At 37.0% G+C, this 26833-nt stretch overlaps 1 protein-coding gene across 2 annotated transcripts in view; it reads left to right on the top strand.

Moving 5' to 3' along the window:
- The window catches only part of UNC79 (unc-79 subunit of NALCN channel complex), a 269126-nt gene that overhangs the window by 68409 nt on the left and 173884 nt on the right, over window positions 1-26833 (top strand). For both annotated transcript variants that reach the window (XM_081548126.1, XM_081548125.1), the window contains 3 exons: window positions 2705-2797; window positions 11782-11837; window positions 12514-12643. In XM_081548126.1, coding sequence (XP_081404252.1) covers window positions 2705-2797; window positions 11782-11837; window positions 12514-12643 — 279 coding nt within the window. The remainder of the gene's footprint in view (window positions 1-2704; window positions 2798-11781; window positions 11838-12513; window positions 12644-26833) is intronic.

The following is a 26833-nucleotide window of genomic DNA, read 5'->3' as shown; positions in this document are numbered from 1 at the left end:
GAAGTGCTGGAGTCTGTTTCAGAGGCTTGAGTCAGGGGAGCACTCTTGGCTTTGGTGCTGACCTTTCTTGAGGGAGAGCATGGATTTGTAGGGGTTAGGAGGGACATCCAAAAGTCACCAAGCCATTTGGACTGTTCTCCAAATGAACTTCACCTAAATCATCCGAGATATTTGGGCATCTCTCCCACTGTGCCTCCAGGCACAGTGATTCTCAGCCTCCCTTAATAGTAGTTTTCATTTTTAAGAAACACTTATAATTTAAGTTTGAAATGAATTTAAACAAAGGTGAAACACTTGTCCCCAGAGGAATGGATATAGTATACGTGTCATTATTTTTCCTCACCTATGTTGAAGGCTACACTTTCTTTTGCTTTTCTCCCCTTTAACCCAAGGACCCAAGGGTGTGCAATTATTCCTCCCACATCTAGACACCTTATTAAATATTTCCTTTCTTTTTTTCCCAAGTTTTATTTATTTAAAATTTTTGGCTGCACACTGCAACATATGGTATCTTAGTTCCCCAACCAAGGAACGAACCTGCAACCTCTTCATTGGAAGGCCGAGTCTTAACCACTGAGCTGCCCTGGAAGTATTTCCTTTCTTATCCTCTTCCCTCTAGTAGTACTTCTCAAATGTAGCTCCAAGGTCCACTTGGTCAGAATCATTTGATGTCTTTATTAAACGCAGCTTTCCTGATTCTCAACTGAGTTAGACTCTCTAGACATGGGTCCCCAGAAGCCGAATATGAACAAGTATTAGTATCAGCCGTTCAGTCGTGTCCGACTCTTTGTGACCCTATGGACTGTAGCCCTCCAGGCTCCTCTGTCCATGGGATTCTCCAGGCAAGAATACTGGAGTGGGTTGTCATGCCCTCCTCCAGGGGATCTTCCCCCAGGGGTTGAACTTGAGTCTCCTGCATTGCAGGCAGATTCTTTACCGTCTGAGCAGGGAAGCCCAGTTTGAACAAGCTCCTTGGCTAAAGTCTGAATTTGGCCCAAAGATTTTTTTCCTTGATTAATCATACTTAGTTCATCAACTTTAACATCTAAGAGCAGTGAGCTGATCTTCATATCTTCATGTAAGTATTAATACTTATTTATATTGTATAACCAAGCTAATTTATGTTGCTGAATATCACTGGCTTGGTGGGTTAGCAGCAGCCCAGCAGTAAGTGATTAATAAAAACCAACTCAGGTAAATGGGACTTAATTATAGATCCATTTTGTTTGTTTGTGTATTTCTGTAAAGCTATTGTAATGGCCACAGTGTCCATTGCGGTGCTCATTTTTAAAATGTAAAATAAAAGAGAATCATGTTAAATTTTTTTGTCTTCCTCATTATATGATAAACCTCTTTTAGTGCTTTAATACTTCTTTTATACATGTGTTTTATTATGTTACCTTATTCTTTTTGGCTTAGGTGAGATATTATTCCTACACATTGCACTTTAATGTTTTAAAATAAGACAGATTTTAGGTCTATCTGCTTTTTTCTTGTTGTCTGTGTTGGTGGTCTTCTGCAGTATGTGTTGGAAATTGAGAGTTGACTTTATGAGGGTTTTTATTCACTATCTACTGTTCTGTTTGTGCTTTCCTGACAATTTGCCACAGGAGCCCAACTATAAGGCAAGGTTTCTGCTATTTCTGCAATTATCCTAGAAAAGGAATTCTATTTTCTATTTGAGTCCTTGAAAAGTTTCTCTATTGTGGGCCCTCTCTGTTACTGTGTTTAGAATAATAAAGTATACTGGAGGCAACATGTTACCTCGAATGACTTCCATCAGAGCTAGTTCTGGATGCTTATAGAGGTTACCTGATACACTCATTAAAAAAGAGAGATTTGAAACAGTGTTGGATGTCTTCGTAAACAGGCCACTTAAAGATGTCTTAAAAGCGATATGTAAGTGGTTATCACATGGCATTCACAATTTTACTGCTATAAGATGAATTTTGAAGAATCCAACTGACCTTGTGATTGAATACTCTGGGACAGGATAAAATGTCCAGCAACAACATTATTCACAGATTCAAAAAGTGCTTTATTTCAAACAATTCAGGTGGATATGAAAATGGTAAACTCTGGAAAAGTAAAAGAGTGATTGTCATGGTGATTAAGCTGCTGCTGCTGAAGTTACATGTGAAGGTTTGAATAAAATTGTTTAATGATAAGTGAGAGTTGAAAATAATTTTTAAATTAATATACTGTTTTTTATTATGCATGATTTAAAATTTGTATTTGTTACTAAGTGAATATAGTGCCCATTGTAAGTAGACTCTTTCACCTGTATCTCTTAATACATTCAAGTCATGTTAAAAAACCTTTTATTTTTACTTTCTTATTGGGATAAACTTCAACATGCCTTGTATTTGGATACACGGAGGATTTTGTTTTTTCTTTCTTTTCTACTAGATAAAAACATATTGGAAACAGAGATCACATCTAAATAAAATTCTGACAAAACTATTACATTACATTCTGGCATTATTCCTGCTGCTTAAAGATTCTCACTAAATATGCCTATGATAAAGACTATGGTAGCCAGGACAAATTTTGTGATTTTATTTATGTAAAACATCTATTGATATTTTTCAAGTTTCTTTTCAGCTCTCATGCACTATGCAAAGTAGCAACAAAATATATAAATAAATATAAATATACAAATATATATATAAATTGTGCCTAATCAAAATAACTTTGGTTTCAGTGGGTTCCTCAAGGAGAGAAGGGGTTCCTGCCCATGTTAATCTCTCTGCATCATCCATGCTAATGATTGCAATGCAGTATACATCCAACCCAGGTAAGTGGAAATTTGGATGGATTTATTAATTCCAAGACCAATAATTGAACAAGACATCAAATATAAAAAAAAAAGCCATCAAATAGGCAAACTAGAAATTCTTAGGAGATTTTCTTTTGGTAAATAGACAACTGGAGTTGTGTTAGAAAACAGATTTCAAAATTGAAATAAGTTTTACTTGCCTCTGGCTGTTAGTAGTAATCTTGTTGGCTAGTGATATTTTTAGAATATTTGAGAACAGTTTTAGAACACTGACTGGAAATGGCTTGAATATACGTATATAGAAATAATTCAATTATTGAAATAAAAATAAAATAATAATAATAAAAATAAAAACAATCACCTGAAATTCTAACAACTAAAGATGACCACTGTGAATATTTTATGAATTTGCTACTCTAATACCACATGAATATCCTTGCACATAAATCTTTTATTATATTTGTGACCGTTTCCTTAGAGTAAGTTCATAAAAGAGGGATTAATGGGTTGAAGGGCTTGAAAAAAATTTCAGTATTCCCACTAATTATGTGTGAAAGTACACTGTACCCTGTTATTGAGTGCTATAACATTTGTATAGAGATGACTAGATAAAAAACAATATCTCATTTTGATTTGTGTTTCTTTGATTACTAGTAATGTTAGACAGATTTATCTGATATACTTTGCTTGATTTCCATTTATCAATGTCACTGCAGATGAACTTTGGGGAACTAACCTAAAAGGGGGCTGACTATTGGAGTCACATGCTAAGACATGATCTCAATTTTTATTTTCATTAGGCAAGTAGACAAATTTGGTGGCCCTGTTTTTGACCTTCTACTTAATTACATAATGGGTAATAATTGAGTTTTTGACTCAGGATGAGGAAATCAATTTTTTTTTCATTTCAAAATCTTAATGTTTCTTAATCTGGAATATCATCCTTCAAATATGAAATCCCTTATGATTATTATATGAGTTTAATTAAAATATATATTTGGAGGAAGTTATATCTCATATCTCTCTTTGGCTTAAAGGATCCTCATAATACCATTTATATTTATTAGAATATAATGAATCTAGTTCATTAAAGTCTCTAGTTAGTTATCTAAGTCTCTGAGAATCTAGTTAGTTGACTAAACTCTCTACATCAGGCTTTGGTTCTAATTTCCACGTTGGGAGGCAGTTCAGCAGGTCGGGTAGAATCATGTGCTTTGAGGTTAAGGGTATGTGAGTTCACATCTGAGCTCAGCGCAAATTGCCAGTTAGCTTAACCATGAGCAAGTTCTTTAACTTCCCTAAAACTAAGTTTTCTCATTTCTAAAATGGAAATAATTCTTCCTGCAATAACTTCAAATGTTGTGAGGATTTAATGGTTTAGGTCTGTGTGAAGTGCTTCCTCAGCATAGTGACTTGGCACATCATGAACACTGCTCAGTAAGTGGAAACATGGATCTCTACAATCTGCCATTGTCTTCTTGGAGTTGAATGTTTCATTGGGAAACCACTGCTATCAAATAGTGTTACTTCTGTTATTTTTGAATCTGTGTCTTCATCCGTTCATGGGGGGACATGTATAGCCAGCTATTCTATACTAAGAATGACATGTGGGACAGCAAATTAATCGGGCAATGGGGGAAACCAAAGAAGTGCAGTGCTGTCCACCAGGGGGCTCTCTGAGACCAAGTGGGTAGGACGTTATTATCCATTGAACTTTTATTGGGGGAGACAGCCAGTGGGAGCTTGATCCTTGTAGCTGATTGTATATCAGGGATAGAGCCGAGTTCTTGCTCAGGTACCAGGAATTCATTACGTAACTCCTGTGTACATTGCTCTGTGCTCATCACTGTGAAAACCACCCTGAAATGTAAGACATGGTGCTTGCTATGAAGCTTATGTCTAATTGGGAAGATTAGGCTTATTCACATAAATGATTAATTTACAGTGTAAAGTAGTAGGTAAAAAGTACCAAATAAATTCTACGGATACTGTTAATTCATCAGAGGAGAGAACTGTATGGGTTGAAATGATCAGGAAAGGCTTTGTGCCACTTGATCAAAGTATGGGTCTTAAAATCGGATAGAATTTTGATTGACAGGGTACGTGGGGCGTTCTGGGAGAGGAGGCAGTTTATTTAAGACACTCTCTGGGTCTGTTCATGGACAGTCAGTGGCCTCCTCTGAACAAGGTTCGTGTAGCAAACACAAGGAGAAGAGCAGACCCCGTGGAAGAGAAAGTACCCCAGAGCAGAGAACGCAGTCATGGCTTCACACAGTTCCCAATCTAGAGGACTGTTTATAAACTCAACAAGCAGTTACTGAGTATCTGCTAGGTGCAACCACTCCTCTTTCTTCGTGAAGCTTATCATGTGGTGGATGGAGAAGACATTAACCAAATAATTACACAAGCAAGTGTCCAGTTTCAATTGTGACAAGTGCTTTGAATGATGTACATTGTGCTATAATGAGACCCTATAAAAGGGGATTTTTCTTTTATTGAACAGATTAGGGAGAGCTTTTCTGGGAGTATGACCTTTGGTCTGAGGACTGGTGGATGAGTAGCATTAACAAGGCCTATCAGGGAGTGGAGGTTTCCAGGCAGAGGTATCTCATGTGTCAGAAGGGAAACTTACATGCAGGTAGGACTGACGGGTCACTGTAGCTGGAGCTCAGAGTGAGGGCTGCCTGGTGTGAGATGAGACTGTAGACATCCACAGGTCAGAAGATGCAGAATGTTTTGGCTCTGGGAATCCTGTGCTCATCCTAAGTCTAATGGGGAGGTACTGAAAGACTCTGAGTGTTTGTGTGTGAGTGTCACTGGGGCTCCCCAGGTAGCTCAGTGATAAAGAATCTGCCTGCCAATGCAGGAGACGCGGGTTAAGTCCCTGGGTCGCAAAGATCCCCTGGAGGAGGTAATGGCAACCCACTCTAGCATTCTTGCCTGGAGAACCCCATGGGCAGAGGTGCCTGGTTGGCTACGGTCCATGGGGTCACACAGAGTCAGACACGACTGAGCAACTGAGCGACTGAGCATGCATGCACATATGTGTCACCCAAGCTGCAGCTTAGAATGGAATAAAAGGAGCCAGAGTGGATACAGATTGACCCAGGAGGAGGCCATTGCATATATCTATACATGTAAAAGTCAGGGTTGATTGAGGCCAAGAAAAGTGGATATATCTGAGAGCTCTTCAGGAAGTAAAAATTGTTAGGGTTTGGTGACATATTGGATATCCCTGAGAAAGAAGACACTGGAAGAGAAAGACCAGGCTTCTAAGGGAAGATTGTGAGGTCTATTTTGGACATGTTATGTTCAAGGTGTCTTTAAAATATCTGAGAGAAGATGATATACCTTAGACTAATACATTGTCATATGTCAATTATATCTCAATAACACTGGGGGGAAAACCTACACATAACCTCAGTAATAATTCTCTATGTCCTAAAAAATTGGAATTGGTCAAATAGGAGATGACAAGAGTGAACATCGACATTTAGGAATCAGTGAACTAAAATGGACAGGAATGTGCGAATTTAATTCAGATGGCTGTTGTATCTACTACCGTGGGCAAGAATCCCTTAGAAGAAATAGAGTACCCCTCATTGTCAACAAAAGAGTCTGAAATGCAGTACTTGGGTGCAATCTCAAAAACTACAGAATGATCTCAGTTCACTTCCAAGGAAAACCTTTCAATATCACAGTAATTGAAGTCTGTGCCCCAACCACTAATGCCGAAGAAGCTGAAGTTGAATGAAGTTCTATGAGTTGAAGTTCTAGGAAGACCTACAAGACTTTGTAGAACTAACACCAAAAAAAGATGTCCTTTTCATCATAGGGGACTGGAATGCAAAAGTAGGAAGTCAAGAGATATCTGGAATAACAGGCAAGTTTAACCTTGGAGTACAAAATGAAGCAGGGAAAAGGCTAACAAAGTTTTACAAAGAGAATGCACTGGTCATAGCAAAAACCCTCTTCCAACAACACAAGAAGATGACTCTACACATGGACATCACCAGATGGTCAGTACCAAAATCTGATTATATTCTTTGCAACTGAAGATGGGGAAACTCGATATAGTCAGCAAAAACAAGACCGGGAACTGATCGTGGCTCAGATCATGAACTCCTTATTGCAAAATTCAGACTTAAATTGAAGAAAGTAGGGAAAACCACTAGACCATTCAGGTATGACCTAAATCAAACCCTTGATGATTATACAGTGGAAGTGACGAATAGATTCAAGGGTTTAGATCTGATAGACAGAGTGCCAAAAGAACTATGGACAGAGGTTCGTGACATTATAAAGGAAGCAGTGATCAAAACCATCCCCAAGAAAAAGAAATGCAAAAAGGCAAAATGGTTATCTGAGGAGGCCTTACAAATAGCTGAGAAAAGAAGAGAAGCAAAAGGCAAAGGAGACAAGGAAAGATATACCCATTTGAATACAGAGTTCCAGAGAATAGCAAAGAGAGATAAGAGCCTTCTTAAATGAACATTGCAAAGAAATAGAGGAAAACAGTAGAATGGGGAGAGATCTCTTCAAGAAAATTAGAGATACCAAGGGAAAATTTCATGTAAATGGGCAGAATAAAGGACAGAAATGGTATGGACCTAACAGAGGCAGAAGAGATTAAGAAGAGGTGGCAAGAATACGCAGAAGAACTGTACAAGAAAGATCTTAATGACCTGGATAATCACAGTGGTATGATCACTCACCTAGAGCCAGACATCCTGGAATGTGAAGTCAAGTGGGCCTTAGGAAGCATTACTATGAAGAAAGCTAGTGGAGGTGATGGAATTCCTTCCGAGCTATTTCAAATCCTAAAAGATGCTGGTGCTAAAGTGTTGCACTCAATATGCCAGTGAATTTGGAAACCTCAGTAGTGGCCACAGGACTGGAAAAGGTCAGTTATCATTACAATGCCAAAGAATGTTAAAACTACTGCACAATTGCACTCATTTCAGATACCAGCAAGGTAATGCTGAAAATCCTTCAAGCTAGGCTTTAACAGTACGTGAACTGAGAACTTCCAAATGTATAAGCTGGATTTAGAAAAGACAGAGGAGTTCAGTTCAGTCGCTCTGTCGTGTCTGACTCTTTGTGACCCCATGGACTGCAGCACATCAGGCTTTCCTGTCCATCACCAACTCTCGGAGCTTGCATCTTTAAATTTCATTTCATGAAATTCATTAAAAAAAATTAATTTCATGGCTGCAGTCACCATCTACAGTGGTTTTGGAGCCCAAGTCTGTTACTGTTTTCATTGTTTCCCTATCTATTTGCCATGAAGTGATGGGACTGGATGCCATGATCTTAGTTTTTTGAATGTTGAGTTTTAAGTCAGCTTTTCCACTCTCTTCTTTCACTTTCATCAAGAGGCTCTTTAGTTCCTCTTCATTTTCTGCCATAAGGGTGGTGTCATCTGCATATCTGAGGTTCTTGATATTTCTCCCAGCAATCTTGATTACAGCTTGTGCTTAATCCTGCCTGGCATTTCAGATGATGTACTCTGCATAGAAGTTAAATAAGCAGGGTGACAATATACAGCTTTGGTGTACTCCTTTCCCAATTTGGAACCAGTCTGTTGTTCCATATCCAGTTTTACCTGTTGCTTCTTGACCTTGATACAGGTTTCTCAGGAGGCAGGTAAGGTGGTCTAGTATTCCGTCTTGTTAAGAATTTTCCACAGTTTGTTGTGATCCACATAGTCAAAGGCTTTAGCATAGCCAGTGAAGCAGAAGTAGATGTTTTTCTGGAACTATCTTGCTTTTTCTATGATCCAACGGATGTTGGCAATTTGATCTCTGGTTTCTCTGCCTTTTCTAAATCCAGCTTGTACATTTGGATGTTCTTGGTTCACATTTTGTTGAAACCTTACTTGGAGGATTTTGGCCATTACTTTGCTAGCATGTGAATTGATTGCAATTGTGTGGTAGTTTGAATATTCTTTGGCATTGCCCTTCTTTGGTATTGGAATGAAAACTGACCTTTTCTAGTCTTGTGGCCACTGTTGAGTTTTCCAAACTTGCTGGCATATTGAGTGCAGAGTACATCGTATGAAGCACTGCACTGATGAAGCTGAAGCTGGAATTAAGATTGGAGGGAGAAATATCAATAACCTCAGATATGCAGATGACACCATCCTTATGGAAGAAAGTGAAGAGGAACTGAAGAACCTGTTGATTAAGATGAGAGAGGAGAGTGAAAAAGCTGGCTTAAAACTCAACATTCAAAAAACTAAGATCATTGCATCCAGTCCCCTCAGTCCTTGGAAAATAGATGGAAAAAAAAGTGGAAACCGTGACAGGCTTAATTTTCTTGGATTCCAAAATCACTGCAAATGGTGACTACAGCCATGAAATTAAAAGATGTTTGTTCTTGGAAGAAAGGCTATGACAAACCTAGACAGCATATTAAAAAGCAGAGGCATCACTTTGTTGACAAAGATCCATCTAGTCAAAGCTATGGTTTTTCCAGTAGTCATGTCCAGATGTGAGAGTTGGACTATAAAGAAGGCTGAGTGCCAAACAATTGATGCTTTTGAACTGTGGTATTGGAGAAGACTCTTGAGAGTCCCTTGGATAGTAAGGAGATCAAACCAGTCAATCCTAAAGAAAATCAACCCTGAATTCCATTGGAAGGACTGATGTTGAAGTTCCAATACTTTGGCCACCTGATGCAAAGAGCCAGCTCCTTGGAAAAGACCTTGATGCTTGGAAAGATTGAAGGCAGGAGGGGAAGTGAGCAACAGAGGATGAGATGGTTGGATGGCATCACAGAGTCAATTAACACGAGTTTGAGCAAACTCCAGGATATAGTGAAGGACAGGAGAGTCTGACATGCTGCAGTCCATGGGGTTACAATGATTCAGCCATGACTGAGCAACTGAACAACAGCAAAACAGAAAAATATAAATAAATCAGCTTCCTTCAGGAAAAAAGAGGTAATAGTAATTAAGAAGTTGTATTATGAGTCTTTAACCCAGTACAGAAATCTGGGCTAGCAGTAATGAACTTTGAGCCCTCATGTTCAGTGCTATTCACTGAGTTGTATACAGATGGTAAGTCAAGTTGTACAGTCATACCTTCTTTTACTATGTTTCACAGATCTTGTGTTTTTTTACGAAGTGAAGTTTTGTAGCATCTCTGCATTGTCAAATTATGGTTAGCATTTTTTAGCAATGAAATGTTTTTAAATTGAGATGTGTTCTTTTTTTTTTTAGATATAATGCTATTGCACACTTAATCGACTATAGTATAGTGCACCGTAACTTTTATATGCCTGAAAAAACCAAAAAATTGCTATGATTCACATTATTGCAGTATTTGGTGTGGTCTATAATGGAACTTGTAGTATTTCTGAGGCATTGCTGTATATGAGTGTGACATTGCTCATGAGAGAGCATAGAATGAAAAGTGGATTTTATTTATGATCAGACCTTCAGGAACTCCAGCAGATACTGGCCCAGTGGAAGAGGAGGAGCTTGCCAAGGAGACAGAGAGCTGTTTGGCTGACTAATAGAGGCTTTAAGCTATAAAAATGTTTGTTGTATACTCAATAGGAAGTCTTGGAGATAGCTGTATCAGGGGTCTGAGATGCCATCTTTGGGTTTCTCTTGAATTTCTTCTCATGTTTGCAAGATATGCCACGGTGGAGGTTATTATATTCTTACATGCATGCGTGCTCAGTCACTAAGTCATGTTGACTCTCTGCGACCCCATGGACTATAGCCCGCCAGGCTCCTCTGTCCATGGAGTTCTCCAGGTGAGAATACTGCAGCAGGTTGCCATTTCCTTCTCCAGGAGATCTTCCTGACTCAAGGATCAAACCCGTGTCTCCTGTACTGCAGGAGGATTCTTTACCACTAAGCCAGCTGGGAAGCCCATGTTCTTAAACAACCATACCTAAAAAATGGGTTTCAAAAATATATCCAATCAAATCCTATCAAAAATAGGATCAGTCAGGATGATTAGAGAAAGGTCTCCTGGTGTGCCTCTTTCCTTTGGTCAAAGAGGAAAAATGAGTCTCAGAAGCTCCCCAGCAGATTCCCTTAGGTCTTGCTGGTCAGCACTGAGTCACGTGGCCTTCCCAGGTGCAACAGAATCTGTCAAATTGTCCTGCTTTGCAGTCTGTGTACTGGGAGCTGAACAAGGAATAAAGGGTTGCTGACAGCAGTTGAGTAGCAACAACACTGCCTGCCACAGGTAATGGGAGAGGGTCAGTCATAAAGTCAAGGGAAGAGGGTGTTCAGCAGTAGTGAATGTTGATGAAGGTCAAATGAGGGGTGAACTGAAAAGTCACCATGGAGCTGAATGACTCAGAGGTCATTAGTGACTAAAGGAGACCAGCTTCAGTGCTGTGATAGGGTTGGAAGATAGATTAGGGAAGATATCAAATATGTATCTAACTAGGGTGAAAATATCTTTCTTCCACAAGTAAACATAGGCAAATCAAAGAAGCTTGCCATTGTATAGCTTTTAAGAATTCTTCAACTAGATGAATTGGTGCTAAAAGACCTCCTTTCTAATCCATCAGTCTGTCCTTGCTATCTATCCAAACTTGGGCAGGATAGGAAACCAAACCTCAGTTCTCTAGCTGCAACATGGTGATTATGAAACACATAATGTTTAAAGTTCTTAAGCTCAATACCTGGCACAAAATGAACACTCAATTAATGTGAACTTTTACTATGATTAAGCAATTTTTTTCTCCGTTGTTCTTGATTACATTAATATAAGTTTATATCATAAAAATATGATTACTAGGGAGTTTTCTTAATATTTCCTGTGTTAATAAGATAAATAAAATACTTTTCAAGGATCTTGAAAGCAAACTTGATAAAGTCAAAGGTTTATATGATTTTTGATAGGTATGAATACATGAAAATAAGTAATTTCTGATTTAATGATTAGAGTGAAGAGTCCTACTAATATAGTTTATTACACAGGATCTTTTGTCTGCTGTTTACATCTGATGCACCAATTATATTTTCTTCCTTTCAGTGTATCATTGTCAATTATTGGAATGCCTCATGAAATATAAACAAGAAGTCTGGAAAGTAAGTTTGGGGACACGTTGAACTCAGAGTCACAGATTGAATTTATATAATAGAGTAAAAGTTGTTTGCATATTAAAACTATTGTTTAGGTCAAATTTATTGATGTCTTATTGTTTTGGTGTGGTAGAAATTATAATTCCTTCCTTACTGGTTAATTATTTATCATTTAGAGAAGAAATGAGACTTGAAGAACAGAGTGACTTGACAGAAGCAGTAATTAGATATCTCTCATTTGTGGAATTTAGCAAATACTGTACTATGTGACAGTTTTATTTAATTTGAAAGGTTGCTTGGGAAACTTTCTTCTTTCAAATAGGAGATGTGAATTATTAAAAAATATGTTTTATGGAAATGTTTTTAAAAATGTAGTGTTTGGCAAACTGGCTTTACGCTGTTCTAAAATCTTTCACATTATTCTGAATAGAGAATAATTTGTTAAAAGATAGTGTACATCTGAACACTACCAGGGCTGGCTTATTTACAACACCCATGAAAATAATAAAAAGAATATTGTAATGTGATTTAATCTCCAAAGCCCACCTAGATGATGAAGTTCCAGGGAAATTAACCACTTCAATCCCTCCACTAGAATTTTCACTGCTTTGGTAATATTGAATGAGCTACCTTTATTTTTACTTGATGATGTTGGTGAAAACATGCTTCTTGTTTCCTTTAGGATCTTTTGTATGTGATAGCCTATGGGCCTTCACAAGTGAAACCTCCAGCTGTGCAAATGCTGTTCCATTACTGGCCCAATTTAAAACCTCCAGGGGCAATAAGCGAGTACAGGGGCTTGCAGTACACAGGTAAGAGAAGACTAGCTCTGTGTGCCGCAGCTTTATTTCTCCTGCGCCATATTTGGCTCACTTACTTATTTTTTTAAATACTGTTAGATTATATTTACTGTACCATTAGATACTGTTATAAATCCTTTCTGAAACTAGGTGGTATAAAAATTAATTAATTAAAATTAATTTCAAATCTTTTATGACATCACAGCAAATTGCATTAAGTTTCAGCCCCATTTGCTATACACTGGCTTCTGGTCTTACCATTGCTGATCACACTGATCACTGTAAAGGTGTGAGCAGTTAGTAATGCTGCAGATTGGCTGATTTAGCAGGGTTCCTAGCGGCTGATTCTGCTCTGGTGAGAAGACTTGGAGTGCTTTCAGCATTACAAATTCAGGCACTAAATATAAATTAAATGACTCTGAGAGCCTAGTTGGACATGAAGAGTCAACCACTGGTGAATACTGGTATAATTAATACACAGCAAGTAAACACTGAGTTTATTGTAAAGACATACATTTACCAAAAATGAAATAAACTAGCCCCTGTGTCATTAATGTTTATATGTTATAAAATCAAAGAAACAATATATGGCTTATAACATTTCTGATACCCCTGACTACCCTCTCACTCCCACTTAATTGTATACATATTCTTATGAAAATGTAAGAAGTAAATATTTTGGCATAGCTTTTATTCAAGGTATGGTGGGATTGTATACTGATGTTATAAGAATGTACTTCTTTCTTGGCATTACTCAACTTTCTGAAAGTGATTTGAGGTGGTTCAAAGGGGATTTAACTTAATACAGATGTCTGTTTTATGTTTCTGATTAAAGCCAAATGTTAGAGCTATTGATGATCCTTGGTGAGCTTATTCTATACTTGGAACAAATATTAGCCTTAGTGATAACAATGGTATTAACTGAAATGATGAAGGTAGATAGTAAGAAATTAAAAAAATGGAAATTGGTATTATTTATGTTTTATATCATTAATAGTAGAGGATGTTTAAGTGTTGCTAAGTGGATAATTTGAGTGTAAAGGCAAGAACTTGGAAACACTCATAAAATAAAAGGTGAAATGATTAAAAAATTTGACACCAATCAGTTCTCAGTATATCACAGAAATAAGCAGTTGTGTGTTGTATGAATAGGTAACTAGTATCAAATGAAGCTGATTTATTTGATAAATATTTGAGAATACTATATGAAAGAGAAAGCATGTGGCAGGAACTATACTTTTTATTGGCAATAGAAGAACTGACACAAAATCAGACCTCATGGAGTTTAGCGCAGTTTAGATATGGAAATTCATTAATTTATTCAGCAAATATTTATGGGGCATCTACTAATAACCAGACATTATTCTAGGCACTGGTAGTACAGTGATTTAAAAAACAGGCTGAAACATTGGCCTGGGCATTCCAGTTGTGGTGGAAAGACCAGGAAACCACCTTACAGTGTAAGAAGCACAGGGCTGTGCTGTGCTTAGTTGCTCAGTCGTGTCCAACTCTTTGTGACCCCATGGACTGCAGCCCACCAGGCTTCTCTGTTCATGGGGATTCTCCAGGCAAGAATACTGGAATGGGTTGCCATGTCTTCCTCCAAGGGATCTTCCTAACCCAGGGATCAAACCCAGGTCTCCCACACTGCAGGCGGATTCTTTATCATCTAAGCCACCCGAGCAAATACAGAGAGCTATGGGAACACACAGGAAGGTCCTCTGACCTCACCCCAGTGGTGGGTTAATTTGGAGAAGGTTATATTGTCAAGGAAGGTTCTGAAATGTGTAACATGTAAGCTGATACCTGAAAGTTATGTGCACAATAGATAGAGTCATAAGGGGAGTGAATCATGAACGGATAAAATGTGAGTTTGAAGCAGAAGGAACTTCATGGATTCAGACTTGGAAGCCAAAAATAGCACAGTTGTATTTAGGAACTGCAAAAAGTCTTATATAGCCAGGTAGTGGAGGGACAGGAGGAGACTAGCTGTGAGAAGCAGAAAGCCTGACAGGGCCTATGAAGGAGTTTGGATTTTATCCTAGCAGCAAAGTGAAACCATGGACGGATTTTAAATGGAGAAACGACATGATGAGATTTGCCTGTTCTGAGCATCTGAGAAGCCCAAAAAGTGACCGCCAATTCCATTTACCCCATGACTACACCCTCTTGGAAGGGCCAGCCAAAGCTGTCTCCTTGGAGTAGCTCAGCCTATGGTTACTGAGACCAAAGAGACTCTTTCATCTTTTCTTGGCATTTCTGAACAAGATGTTTCTGTCTACAGGCATTCATTCTTCAGTCCATTCTTGTATTCATACCCCTACATATCTCCATTCTTGCCATGTGTCATTATGTGCTTGCTACCTGCCACCCTCCATCCAGGGAAGCAGCTATCTTGGAACTCCCATGCTAGTGGAGCATGGCATTCTGTGCAGGAAACAAGAGATCATGGAAAAAGTTTAATCATTCTATTCTGTGTATTACAATTTATCCAGCACTGGCTGTTTGTCAGACATTGGTCTAGCTGCTAAGTATCTCATTTAATATTTTAGCCTGCTCTTAACTGAACAAAATTTGTGAACCACACACCATATTTAGTTTTACAGTTTTTTCAATTTATCCTCACAAAAATCTTGGGAGGTATATTTTATTTTAATGTTACAGATCAAGAGTGAGACAGAGTTTAAATAACATCACTACACTCACACAAATAATAAAAGAGCACAGCTTGAGTTTGATCCTAGATCATCTTCATTAAAAACCTACATTTTTCTGTTCAATTCAGTTCTGTAATTAAACTTTAGCTGGCACACTGGAAATTTTCTGCAATTCTTCCTGCAATGAAATATGCACTAAAGGGTATCATCAGTATTTAGGTGGCTTTACAACCTTAAATATTCTCCATAATAAAAATTATGTGGAGATAGAATTTTATGGACTCAAAGATGAAATGCTTTTTTAGGGACCAGCAACATTGTATGTCTTCCCAGTGATGTGCTTCCTTTTTAAGATGTAAATTTTATTTTTTTGTAAAAGAAAAATCTGTTTTTAGAAAAATTATTGAAATATGAACGAGAGAAAAAATATTATCAGGAAATGACCATTGTTAACATTTTGGTTTATTACCCTCCATTTTTTGTGATATACCTTTTAAAATAAAATAGATCATATTGTATATAATTATACAAAGTGACCTCTCCCCTTTCATTATGATGTTTTTCAAATACAGAAAAGTTTAAAGACTAACACTATGAGTACACATATAGCCACCTAGATTTAATTATTGTTACTAATTTTAACTGTGCATGTGTTTATATTTAATGTATTGATTGCTTTTAAAGGATAGTAATGTGGGAACATTACAGCTCATATGAAGAAGATCAAATAGTGAGGATTTGGTAATCTACAATGTTTGCTTCTTTTGAGTTTATTAGTATTTATCATAAACAAAAAATTACCCCAATTATTTTGGTCATTAAATACAAAGATGCAAAAATTACAGGTTTCTTGGCAATGAAATAGCCATTATATTGTTCTATAAAGCTCTGCTTCTCTAGGGAGAAAGAAATTATTTAGCAATTTTCTTGCTACAATATGCCAACTAGTACATAATTTACCCTTTGTTAGCAAAGATAAGCACCAGTTATTGTGTAGTTTCCGTCTGAATTAAAGGACAAAAATGTGGCACAAATACATTTTTAAGAGCGAGATTGTGGCAAAAGTAGATAGAGAAAGTGCTATTAACTAAAGATAGTATTACGAGGTTAGACTTTGGCCTAGCCTACCAAATATCTAATTCTACATTAGTACAGTTGGATTTTTGAGTTGTATATAAATTTAAAATACAAGAAAGTCTATGAATCCTTTTATGTCATAACTTCCTCCTCATTGAGTTCTTATTTATTTTCTTATTATATTGATTTTATCTCTACATAACTTAAAATGCTTGAAACCATTTTATTGGTACGTTATACATATATAAAGTAACACAAATTTTAAGTATACATGGCACATCTCCCACCGTGTTTACTATGATGATTGCCTTTCCTTCCGTCCCACAGTTAACCACCAGCCTTGTTTCCAACATCAGAGATTATTTTTGCCAACTTTTGAACTTTATATAAGTGGAATGTACACACATCATTTATGTATACACATGTGTGTGTGATTTGTTCATGGGTTGAGCATAACTGCACTTTGTTCATTTTTTTCTATATACATATTTTACCAAATGTATGTACCACAGTTTATGTATCTATTTTCCTATTGATGGATATTTGGGTTGTTCCCACATTTTGGCTCTTATAAATAATGCTGCTGTGAACATTCTTCCACATATCTTTTGAGTATACACATGCATACAATTTTGTTATATATGCCTAGAGTGGAAGTACTGGATCAGAGGGTATGAATCTATCCAGTTTTAATGGATAATAATAAAATTTTATATTCTTAGTGCAAATCTTTCTACCTCATAACTGTTGATCTCTTCCTTGTCTCCCCGTTTTCCTCTTCTTCCTTCTTTTTTTCCTGTTTTCCTTCCTCCTTCAAGTAGCTATTTGCTAAGTTGAAGAGTTTGTCAAGTTAAACATACATAAACACATACCTAAGCAACTAGGATTTTGATTGATAATTCCCTTGAATCCAGATCAATTTGGGGAACTGGCACCTTTGTAGTATTGAATCTTCCAAACCAAAACATAATATCTTTCTTCAATTAGTTAGGCTATCTTTCTTCAATTAGTTAGGCTTTCTTTAGTTTCCCTCAATGCTGTTTTCTAGTTTTTGCGTAGATGTCTTGCCTATGACTCATGTAGTATGTCTCTAAGTATTTATTTATCTTTTGATCTTATTATCAATGATAAATCTTTCAGAAATCACATTTTCTAACCCCTTTTGCTAATATGTAGATGTGCAATTAATTCTAGTATGAAAATGAAAGTGTTAGCCGCTCAGTCGTGTCTGACTCTTTGCGACCCCATGGACTGTAGCCCGCAGGCTCCTGTGTCCATGGGAATTCCCAGGCAAGAATACTGGAGTGGGTTGCCATTTCCTTCTCCAGGGCATCTTCCCAACCCAGGGATCGAACCTGAGTCTCCTGCACTGCAGACAGATTCTTTACTGTCTGAGCCTCCAGGGTACACTGATCTTAAATTCAGCCACCTTGATAAATTCACTTTTAAATTCTAATAATATATTTGCAGACACTTTTGAATAAGTGCAAACACTTATTAAAAAGTTTTCATGTGTAAAGCTATATTACTGTTGAATGATAACAGTTTAGGGCTTCCCAGATGGCCCTAGGGTAAAGAACCTGGCTGCCAATGCGGGAGACGCAGGTTTGATCCCTTGAGGAAGGCATGACAACCCACTCCAATATTCTTATCTGGGGAATCCCATGAACAGGAGAGCCTGGTAGGTTATGGTCCATAGGGTTGCAAAGAATTGGACATGAATGAAGTGACTTAGCACAAGCACAAGATGGCAGTTTAATGTCTCCTTTCCAATCCTGATGCCTTTTGTGTCTCTTGCCTTGTACTGGCTAAAACCTCCTATGCCATGCTGAGTTCTAAGTTCCTTGAGGTTTCTTTGACCCATGCATCATTTAGAAGGATGGTAATTTCTAATCATAGGGAGATTTTTGTAGTGAAGTTTTGTATTGATTTATAGCTTGATTCCTCTACAGTCAGACAACATACTTTGCATTATTTCATTATTTTGACAATTTTAACACTTTATTTAGGGTAAGCTTATGGTCATTTTTGTAAATGTTCCTGTGTATTTAAAAAGAACTTGTATTTAGCTATTGTTTGATACTGTGTTCTATGTATGTCAATTAAATAAAATTTTTTATTGTATAGTTCAAATGTTCCATATCCTTTTGCATTTTTGTATATTTCTTCCATCAGTTACCAAGAGTAGAATGTTAAACTCTCCCATGATGACTGTGGATTTGTATGTTCCTCCTTGTAGTTGTCAATATTTGCTGTATAAATTTGGGAGCTGTATTATTAGATTCGTGCAAATTTAGAATACAGTATCTTCCTGGTGGGGCTTCCCTGGTGGCTCAGTGGTAAAAAAAATTGCCAGCAATGCAGGAGACACAAGGAGATGGGGGTTCAATCCCTGTGTTGGGAAGATCTCCTGGAGGAGGGTATAGCAACCCATTCTAGTATTCTTGCCTGGAGAATCCCATGGACAAGGGAGCCTGGTGGGCTATAGTCCATAGGGTCACAAAGAGAGTCGGACACGACTGAAGTGACTAAGCACACACACACGTCTTCCTGGTGAACTGAAACTTTTACCATTATGAAGCACACGTCTTTATTTCTAGTAATGCCTTTTCGTCTGTTAAAATGTACTTTGTTTTATTCTAATATATCTACACCCGCTTTCAAGAGTGCATGCGTGGTATTTTCCAATGTTTTGTTTTCAACTTTTTAATATTTTTATATTTCATGTGTATCTTGTAATTAGCATATATTTCTATTTTTTAAACTCAATTTTCAACATCTTTGCCTTTTAATTGAAGCACTTCGTCCACATATATGTAATATAATTACTATTTGATTTGATTTTAAATCAAATTAAGCTCCTGTCAGTTGCTTCATTTACAAATAATTTCTCCCATTCTGTAGATTTGCTTTTCATTTTGTTTATGGCTTCCTTTGTTGTGCAAATGCTTGCACATTTGATTAGGTCCTGTTTGTTTATTTATTTATTTTCCTTTCTTTTGCCTTGGCAGACAATCTAAGCAAATACTGCTACGATTTGTGTCAGAGAATATTTTGCCTATGTTCTCTTCTAGGAGTTTTATGGTGTTATGTCTTATATTTAAGTCTTTTAAAGAAACAGTTATTTACTTATTTGGCTGCACTGGGTTTTGGTTGCAGTATGTGAAATCTTTTAGCTGTAGCATGTAGGATCTATCAGTTGCAGCAAAGGAACTCTTCATTGCAGCATGTTTGATCTAGTTGCCTGACCAGGGATCAAACCTGGGCTCCCTGCGTTGGGAGCGTGGAGTCTTAGTCACTAGTGGGACCACCAGGGAAATCCTGTATTTAAGTCTTTAAGCCATTTTGAGTTTATTATTTTGTATGGTGTAAGTGAGTGTTCTAACTTCATTGATTTGCATGTGACTGTCCAGCTTTTCCAACACAACTTGAAGAGACTGTCTTTTCTCCATGGTATATTCTTGCCTCCTTTATTGAAGATTCATTGACCATTGGTGTGTGGACTTATTTTTGGGCTCTGTATTCCATTCCAGTGACCTGTATGTCTATTGTGCCAAAGCCAGGCTGTTTTGATTAATGTCGCTTTGTAGTATTGTCTGAAGTCTGAAAGGGCTATACTTCCAGCTTTGTTCTCTTTCCTCAGGATTACTTTGGCAATTCTGAGTCTTTTGTGGTTCTGTATAAATTTTAGGATTATTTGTTCTAGTTCTGTGAAAAAGTCTTGAGTAATTTGATAGGTTTCACATTAAATCTGTAAATTGTTTGGTGTAGTGTGGCCATTTTAACTGTATTAATTCTTCCACTTCAAGAGCATGGGATATCTTTCCACTTCTTTAAATCATCTTCAATTTCCTTTATCAATGTTTTATAGTTCTCAGTGTATACATCTTAAACCTGCTTGGTTAGGTTTATTCCTATGTATTTTTTAAAATGTGATCTAAATTTTTTTCTTTTTACTTTCTCCTTCTGATAGTTCATTGTTAAGGTAAAGAAAGGCAAAAAAATTTCTGTGTCATAATCTTGTATTCTGCTACCTTACTGAATTTATCAGTTCTAATAGTTTTTGTGTGGAGTTTTTAGGGTTTTCTTTATACAGTATCATGTCATATGCATATGAGACAATTTTACCTCTTCCTTTCTGAATTGGATACCTTTTACTTTTCTCTTGTCTGATTTCTGTGGCTAGAACTTTAAATACTATGTTGAATAAAAGTGATGAGAGAGAGCATCCTTGTCTTGTTCCAGAATTTAGGGAGAAGTCTTTTAGCTTCTTACCAATAAGTATTATGGCTGTGGATTTGTCATAAGTGACTTTTATTATGTTGAGATATGTTCCCTCTATACTCACTTTGGTAACAGGTTTTATCATGAATGGAAGTTGAATTTTATCAAATGCAGTTTCTGCATCTATTGAGATAATCTTGTGCTGTTTTTCTTTTGTCAATGTATCACACTGATTGCCTTGCAAGTGCTGAACCACCCTTGAGACCCTAGTGTAGGGTCCTTGGTTTTGGTATCAGAGGTGATGGTGGCTTCATAGAGTGATTTTGGGAGTGTTCCTTCCTTTTCAGTCTTTTGAGAGTTTGAGAAGGATAGGTATAGTTCTTCTTTGTATGTTTGATAGAATTCCCCAGTGAAGCCACCTCATCCTGGACTTTTGTTTGTGGGGAGTTTTTTTTAAATTATGGATTCTGTTTTACTTTTAGTGGTCAGTTTATTCAAATTATATTTTTTCTTGATTCAGTTTTGGCAGGCTGTATGTTTCTAGAAACTTGTCCATTTGATCTGGATTGTCTATGTTATTGGCATAAAAGTGTTCGTAGTGTTTTCTTGATTTTTTTTTGTATTTCTGTGGTATTGGTTGCTATTTTTCCTCTTTAGTTTCTTATTTTGTTTATTTGAGTCCTCTTTCTTTTCTTCTTGCTGAGCTTGGCCAGAGGGTTTTTTGATTTTGTTTACACTTTCAAAAAACTAGCTCTTTGATTTTTTTTCCTATTTAAAAAAAAATCTCTTATTTATTTCCTCTCTGATCTTTATTATTTCCTTTCTTCTGCTTAATTTAGGTTTTGTTTGTTCTTCTTTTAATTTTTTTAGGTGGTAGTTTAGATTGTTTATTCGGAATTTTTCTTGTGTTTTTGAGAAAAGCCTATAGCACTATGAAATTCCCTCCTAGGACTGCTTTTGCTGCATCCCATAGATTTTTCTTTTTAAGTTTAATATTTATTTTATTAACTTTTAAAAATTGATTGAAGTATAATTGATTTACAATATTGTGTTAATTTTTGCTGGGCAACAAAGTGATTCAGTTTTACGTATATATATATTCTTTTGTTGTATCCCATCTATTTCATATGTTTCTGTTTTCATTGTTGTTTTCCTCAGGCATTTTTTAATTTCCTCTTTGTTTTCATTGTTGACTCATTGGTTTTTGAGTAGCAGATTATTTAGTCTCCATGTAATCGTTTTTTGCCTTTTCATACTGTTCGTGGGGTTCTCAAGGCAAGAATACTGAAGTGGTTTGGTATTCCCTTCTCCAGTGGACCCCATTTTGTCAGAACTCTCCACTATGACCTGTCCGTCTTGGGTGGCCCTACATGGCATGACTCATAGTTTCATTGAATTAGACAAGGCTGTGATCCATGTGATCTGTTTGGTTGGTTTTCTGTGATTGTGATTTTCATTCTGTCTGCCCTCTGATGAATAAAGATAAGAGGCTTATGGAAGCTTCCTGATGGGAGAGACTGACTGCGGGAAAATGGGTCTTGTTCTGATGGGCGGAGCCATGCTCAGCCAATCTTTAATCCAATTTTCATTTGATGGGCGGGGCTGTGTTCCCTCCCTGTTGTTTAGTCTGAGGCCAAACTATGGTAGGGGTAATGAAGGTAATGGTGACCTCCTTCAAAAGGACTTGTGCAGGCACTGTTGTATTCAGTGCCCTGACTGGACAGCAGGCCACTGTTGACCCATTCCTCCACCCAGGACTCCTGGACACTCACAGGCAAGTCTGGATCAGTTTCTTGTGGGAACACTCTCCTTTCTCCTGGCTCCTGGTGTGCACAAGGTTTTGTTTGTGCCTTCTAAGAGTCTGTTTCCCCAGTCCTGTGGAAGTTCTGTAATGAAATCCCACTGGTCTCAGTACATCATGCGAAATGCCAAACTGGATGAAGCACAAGCTGGAATCAAGATTGTTGGGAGAAATATCAATAACCTCAGATATGCAGATGATACCACCCTTATGGCAGAAAGTAAAGAGGACCTAAAGAGCCTCTTGATTAAAGTGAAAGAGGAGAGTGAAAAAGCTGGCTTAAAACTCAACATTCAAAAAACTAAGATCATGGCATCTGGTCCCATCACTTCATGGCAAAATAGATGGAGAAACAATGGAAACAGTGACAGACTTTATTTTGGGGGGCTCCAAAAGCATTGCAGATGGTGACTGCAACCATGAAATTAAAAGATGCTTGCTCCTTGAAAGAAAAGCCATGACAAACCTGGACAGTGTATTGAAAAGCAGAGACGTTACTTTGCCAACAAAGGTCTATCCAGTCAAAGCTATGGTTTTTCCAGTAGTCGTGTATGGATGTGAGAGTTGGACTAGAAAGAAAGCTGAGCACTGAAGAATTGATGCTTTTGAATTGTAGTGTTGGAGAAGACTCTTGAGAGTCCCTTGGACTGCAAGATCAAACCAGTGAATCTTAAAGGAAATCAGTCCTGAAAATTCATTGGAAGGACTGATGCTAAAGCTGAAGCTCCAATATTTTGGCCACCTGATGTGAAGAACTAACTCCTTGGAAAAGACCCTGATGCTGGGAAAGATTGAAGGCAGGAGGAGAAGGGGACGATAGAGGATGAGATGGTTGGATGGCATCACCAACTCAATGGAAGTGAGTTTGAGCAAGCTCTGGGTGTTGGTGATTGATAACCAAGCCTGGCGTGCTGCAGTCCATGGGGCTGCAGAGTTGGACACGACTGAGCGACTGAACTGAACTGAACTGAGTTGTTTTTTCCCTCATTTCTCTTTCTGTGGTCGGTTTCTAGTTTCATGCCAAGTTGTTGCTCTTTTGAAGATTAAACTGCCCTTTTTTTTCCTTTGAGAAATTTTTCATTTTTTTTTCTATTTGATTGAAATTTTCCTTTTTTCCCAGTTTTATTGAGAAATAACATATGTCACTGTTTAAGTCTATGGTGTACAGCCTGATGATTTGATTTGCATACATTGTGAAATTATTACTGCAATAGGTTTGGTGCCCATCATCCCATATATCAACACAAAGAAGAGAAAGGAAAAAAATTTTCTCCATGTGGTGAGAACTCAGGATTTACTCTCTTAATAACTTTCCTATATATCATACAGCAGTGTTAGTTGTAATTTTCATGTTGTACCTCAACTCCTAATAATTATTTGTCTTTTAACTGGAAATTTGAACTCACAACCTTATCCATTGATGGACACTTATGTTGCTCACATGTAGTGGCTATCCGGAGAAGGCAATGGCACCCCACTCCAGTACTCTTGCCTGGAAAATCCCATGGATGGAGGAGCCTGGTAGGCTGCAGTCCATGGGGTCGCTGAGACTCGGACACGACTGAGTGACTTCACTTTCACTTTTCACTTTCATGCATTGGAGAAGGAAATGGCAACCCACTCCAGTGTTCTTCCCTGGAGAATCCCAGGGACGGCAGAGCCTGGTGGGCTTCCGTCTATGGGGTCGCACAGAGTCGGCCATGACTGAAGCAACTTAGCAGCAGCAGCAGCAGTGGCTATCATAAGTAATGCTGCTGTGAACATGGGGGTGCAAATATCCTTTCAGGTTACTGTTTTCATTTCCTTTGGACGAATTTCCAGAAGTGGAAATGGTAGTTCTATTTTTAATTTTTTGAGTATTCCTTTTACTGTTTTACACAATGGCTGTACTAAATTTACAATAGTGAAGAAAGTTTCCGCATTTCTTATCTCTTGTCTTTTGGATGATGGTCATTCTAACAGGTGTGAGGTAGTATTTCATTGTGGTTTTTAATTTGCATTTCCCTAATGACTAGTGGTGTTGAGAATCTTTTCATGTACCTGTTGGCTTTTTGCATATCTTCTTTGGAAAATATCTAAATAGATATTTTAGACCTAAATAGGTCTTTTGCTTATTTTTATACTGTTTTCTTCTTTTTCTTTGCTATTGAGCTGTATGAATTCTTTATATATTTTGGATGTTAACTGCTTACCAGATAAATGGTTTACAAATATTTATTGCCATTCCATAGGTTGCTTTTCACTTTGTTGAAGGTTTCTTTGGCTGTGTAAAAGCTTTTCAGTTTGGTATAGTCCCACTTATTTATTTTTGATTTTATTGTTTATGCTTAGGTGTCATATTAGAAAAATGATAAGCAAACACATGTGAAGGTGCTTTATTCTTATGTTTTCTTCCAGAATTTTCATGGTTTCAGGACTTACATTTAAGTTTTTAATTAATATTGAGTTAATTTTTTGTGAGTAATACAAGATAGGGGTCCAGTTTTATTTTTTTTTTACATGTGAATATCCACTTACTGAAGAGACTGTCTTTTCTCCATTGAGATTCCTGGCTCCCTTGTCAAATACTAATTGACTGTATATGCTTGGGTTTAGTTCTGGGCTTTCAGTTCTGTTCCATTGGTTGTAGATCTGTTTCTATGTTGATATCATACTATTTTGATTATTATAGCTTAAATGTATAGCTTAAAATCAAGGAATGTGATGCTTCATGCTTTGTTCTTTCTCAGAATTTCTTTTACTATTTGAGGTCTTTTGTGGTTCCTTATAAATTTTAAGAATGTTTTTTACATCTATAAAATATGTCATTTTAATATTGATAGGAATTGCATTGAATCTATAGATGGATTTTGGTAGTATTGAAATTTTAACACTATTGACTCTTCCTCTTCATTAACATGGGATACCTTTCCATTTATTTATGTCTTCTTTGATTTCTTTCAATAATGTCTTATATTTTTTAGACTAGAGGTCTTTTGCTTGCTTGGTTAAGTTTATTCCTAAGTATTTTATAATTTTTGATGCTATTGAAAACACAGTTGATTTATTACTTTTCACCAAATGCATTGTTAGTGTACAGAAATACTACTGATTTTTGTATCTCAATTTTGTATCTTGCAACTTAGCAGAATTCATTGATGAGATATAAGTTTTCTTGTTGTGTCTTTAGGATATTCTGTTTATAATATAATGTCATCTGGAAATAGAAACAGGCTTACATCTTTTTTTCCAATTCTCATACCTTTTATTTATTCTTCTTGCCTAATTGCTCTAGCTGGGACTTTCAGTACTATGTTGAATAGGGATGATGAGAGTGGGTACTTTGTCTTGATCCTGAACTTAGAGGAAAAGCTTTCAACCTTCCTCCACTGAGTATGATGTTAGCTGTGGACTTGTTATATATGGCCTTTATTAATGATGAGATATTTTCCTTCTATGCCTGATTTGTTAAAATTTTTTTTAATCAAGAATGGATATTGAATTTTGTCATATGCTTTTTCTGCTTCTGTTGAGGTAATCATATGATTTTTTCTTTCATTCTGCTAATGCAGTGTATCATATTTATTGATTTGTGTTTGTTGAACAATTTTTGCATCCTAGTGATAAGTCCCACTTGGCCATTGTTAATGATCCTTTTCATGTGCTGCTGAATTCAGTTTGCTGGTATTTTATTGAGAATTTTTCCATCTATATTCATCAGACATACTGGCTTTCACTTTTTTAGTAGTGACCTATCTGTGGGCTCCTAAATTGCTGGTGTGTTCACCAAAGTTACTTACTTTGGCTATATTGGAAATACAGTGCATCTCTAGCACTATGTGACCTCTAAAATCACTGTTCCACTTTTAGCCATTAAGCCATTAAGCTTGTGTTCTCTGCTAGTCCTTGTAGGGCTTTTCTGTGAGCCCATGAAGTTTAGGATTAAGCCAAGGACTTGAGGAGCATCCTTACACAGATTTATGGGACTTGTTGTCTGGCACTCCCTGTTGTTCTTTACAGTTGCCTTGGCAATTATTCACTGTGATGTTTCCTCTACTCAATGAAAATGCTAATTACTTATTGGGATCCACTTCTTTTTGCTGCAGTTTGGAAATATTCCCAGGCAGAAAACCAAAGTGAATATAGAACTTAATTTGTGTGTTCTTCCTTTTTCAAAAGATTGCAATCTTGTGTTAAAATCTACACCCAGTGTCAGAAATGAGTTGCTTTATACATTTTTTCCAGTTGAAGGATAAGTCTATATATTATTAAAATATCATGGTTGTAATTGAAAGTTCCTTTATTTCTTCAACAATGGCTTATACCATATTCTCATCTTTCTTTCTGGAATTCCAATGACACATATGTTAGATCTTCTCTCCCATGTCGTCTATGGATATTTCTTGCATTCTCCTCTATTTCATCTTTCTCTGCTTCATTTGGAGAAGGCAATGGCGCCCCACT

This window comes from Giraffa tippelskirchi, chromosome 12, assembly GCF_054371585.1.
Source record: "Giraffa tippelskirchi isolate mGirTip1 chromosome 12, T2T-mGirTip1v1.2.pri, whole genome shotgun sequence".
Classification (NCBI taxonomy): domain Eukaryota; kingdom Metazoa; phylum Chordata; class Mammalia; order Artiodactyla; family Giraffidae; genus Giraffa; species Giraffa tippelskirchi.
Note: the sequence above shows the minus strand (reverse complement) of the source record. Positions and strands in the feature narration are given on the sequence as shown.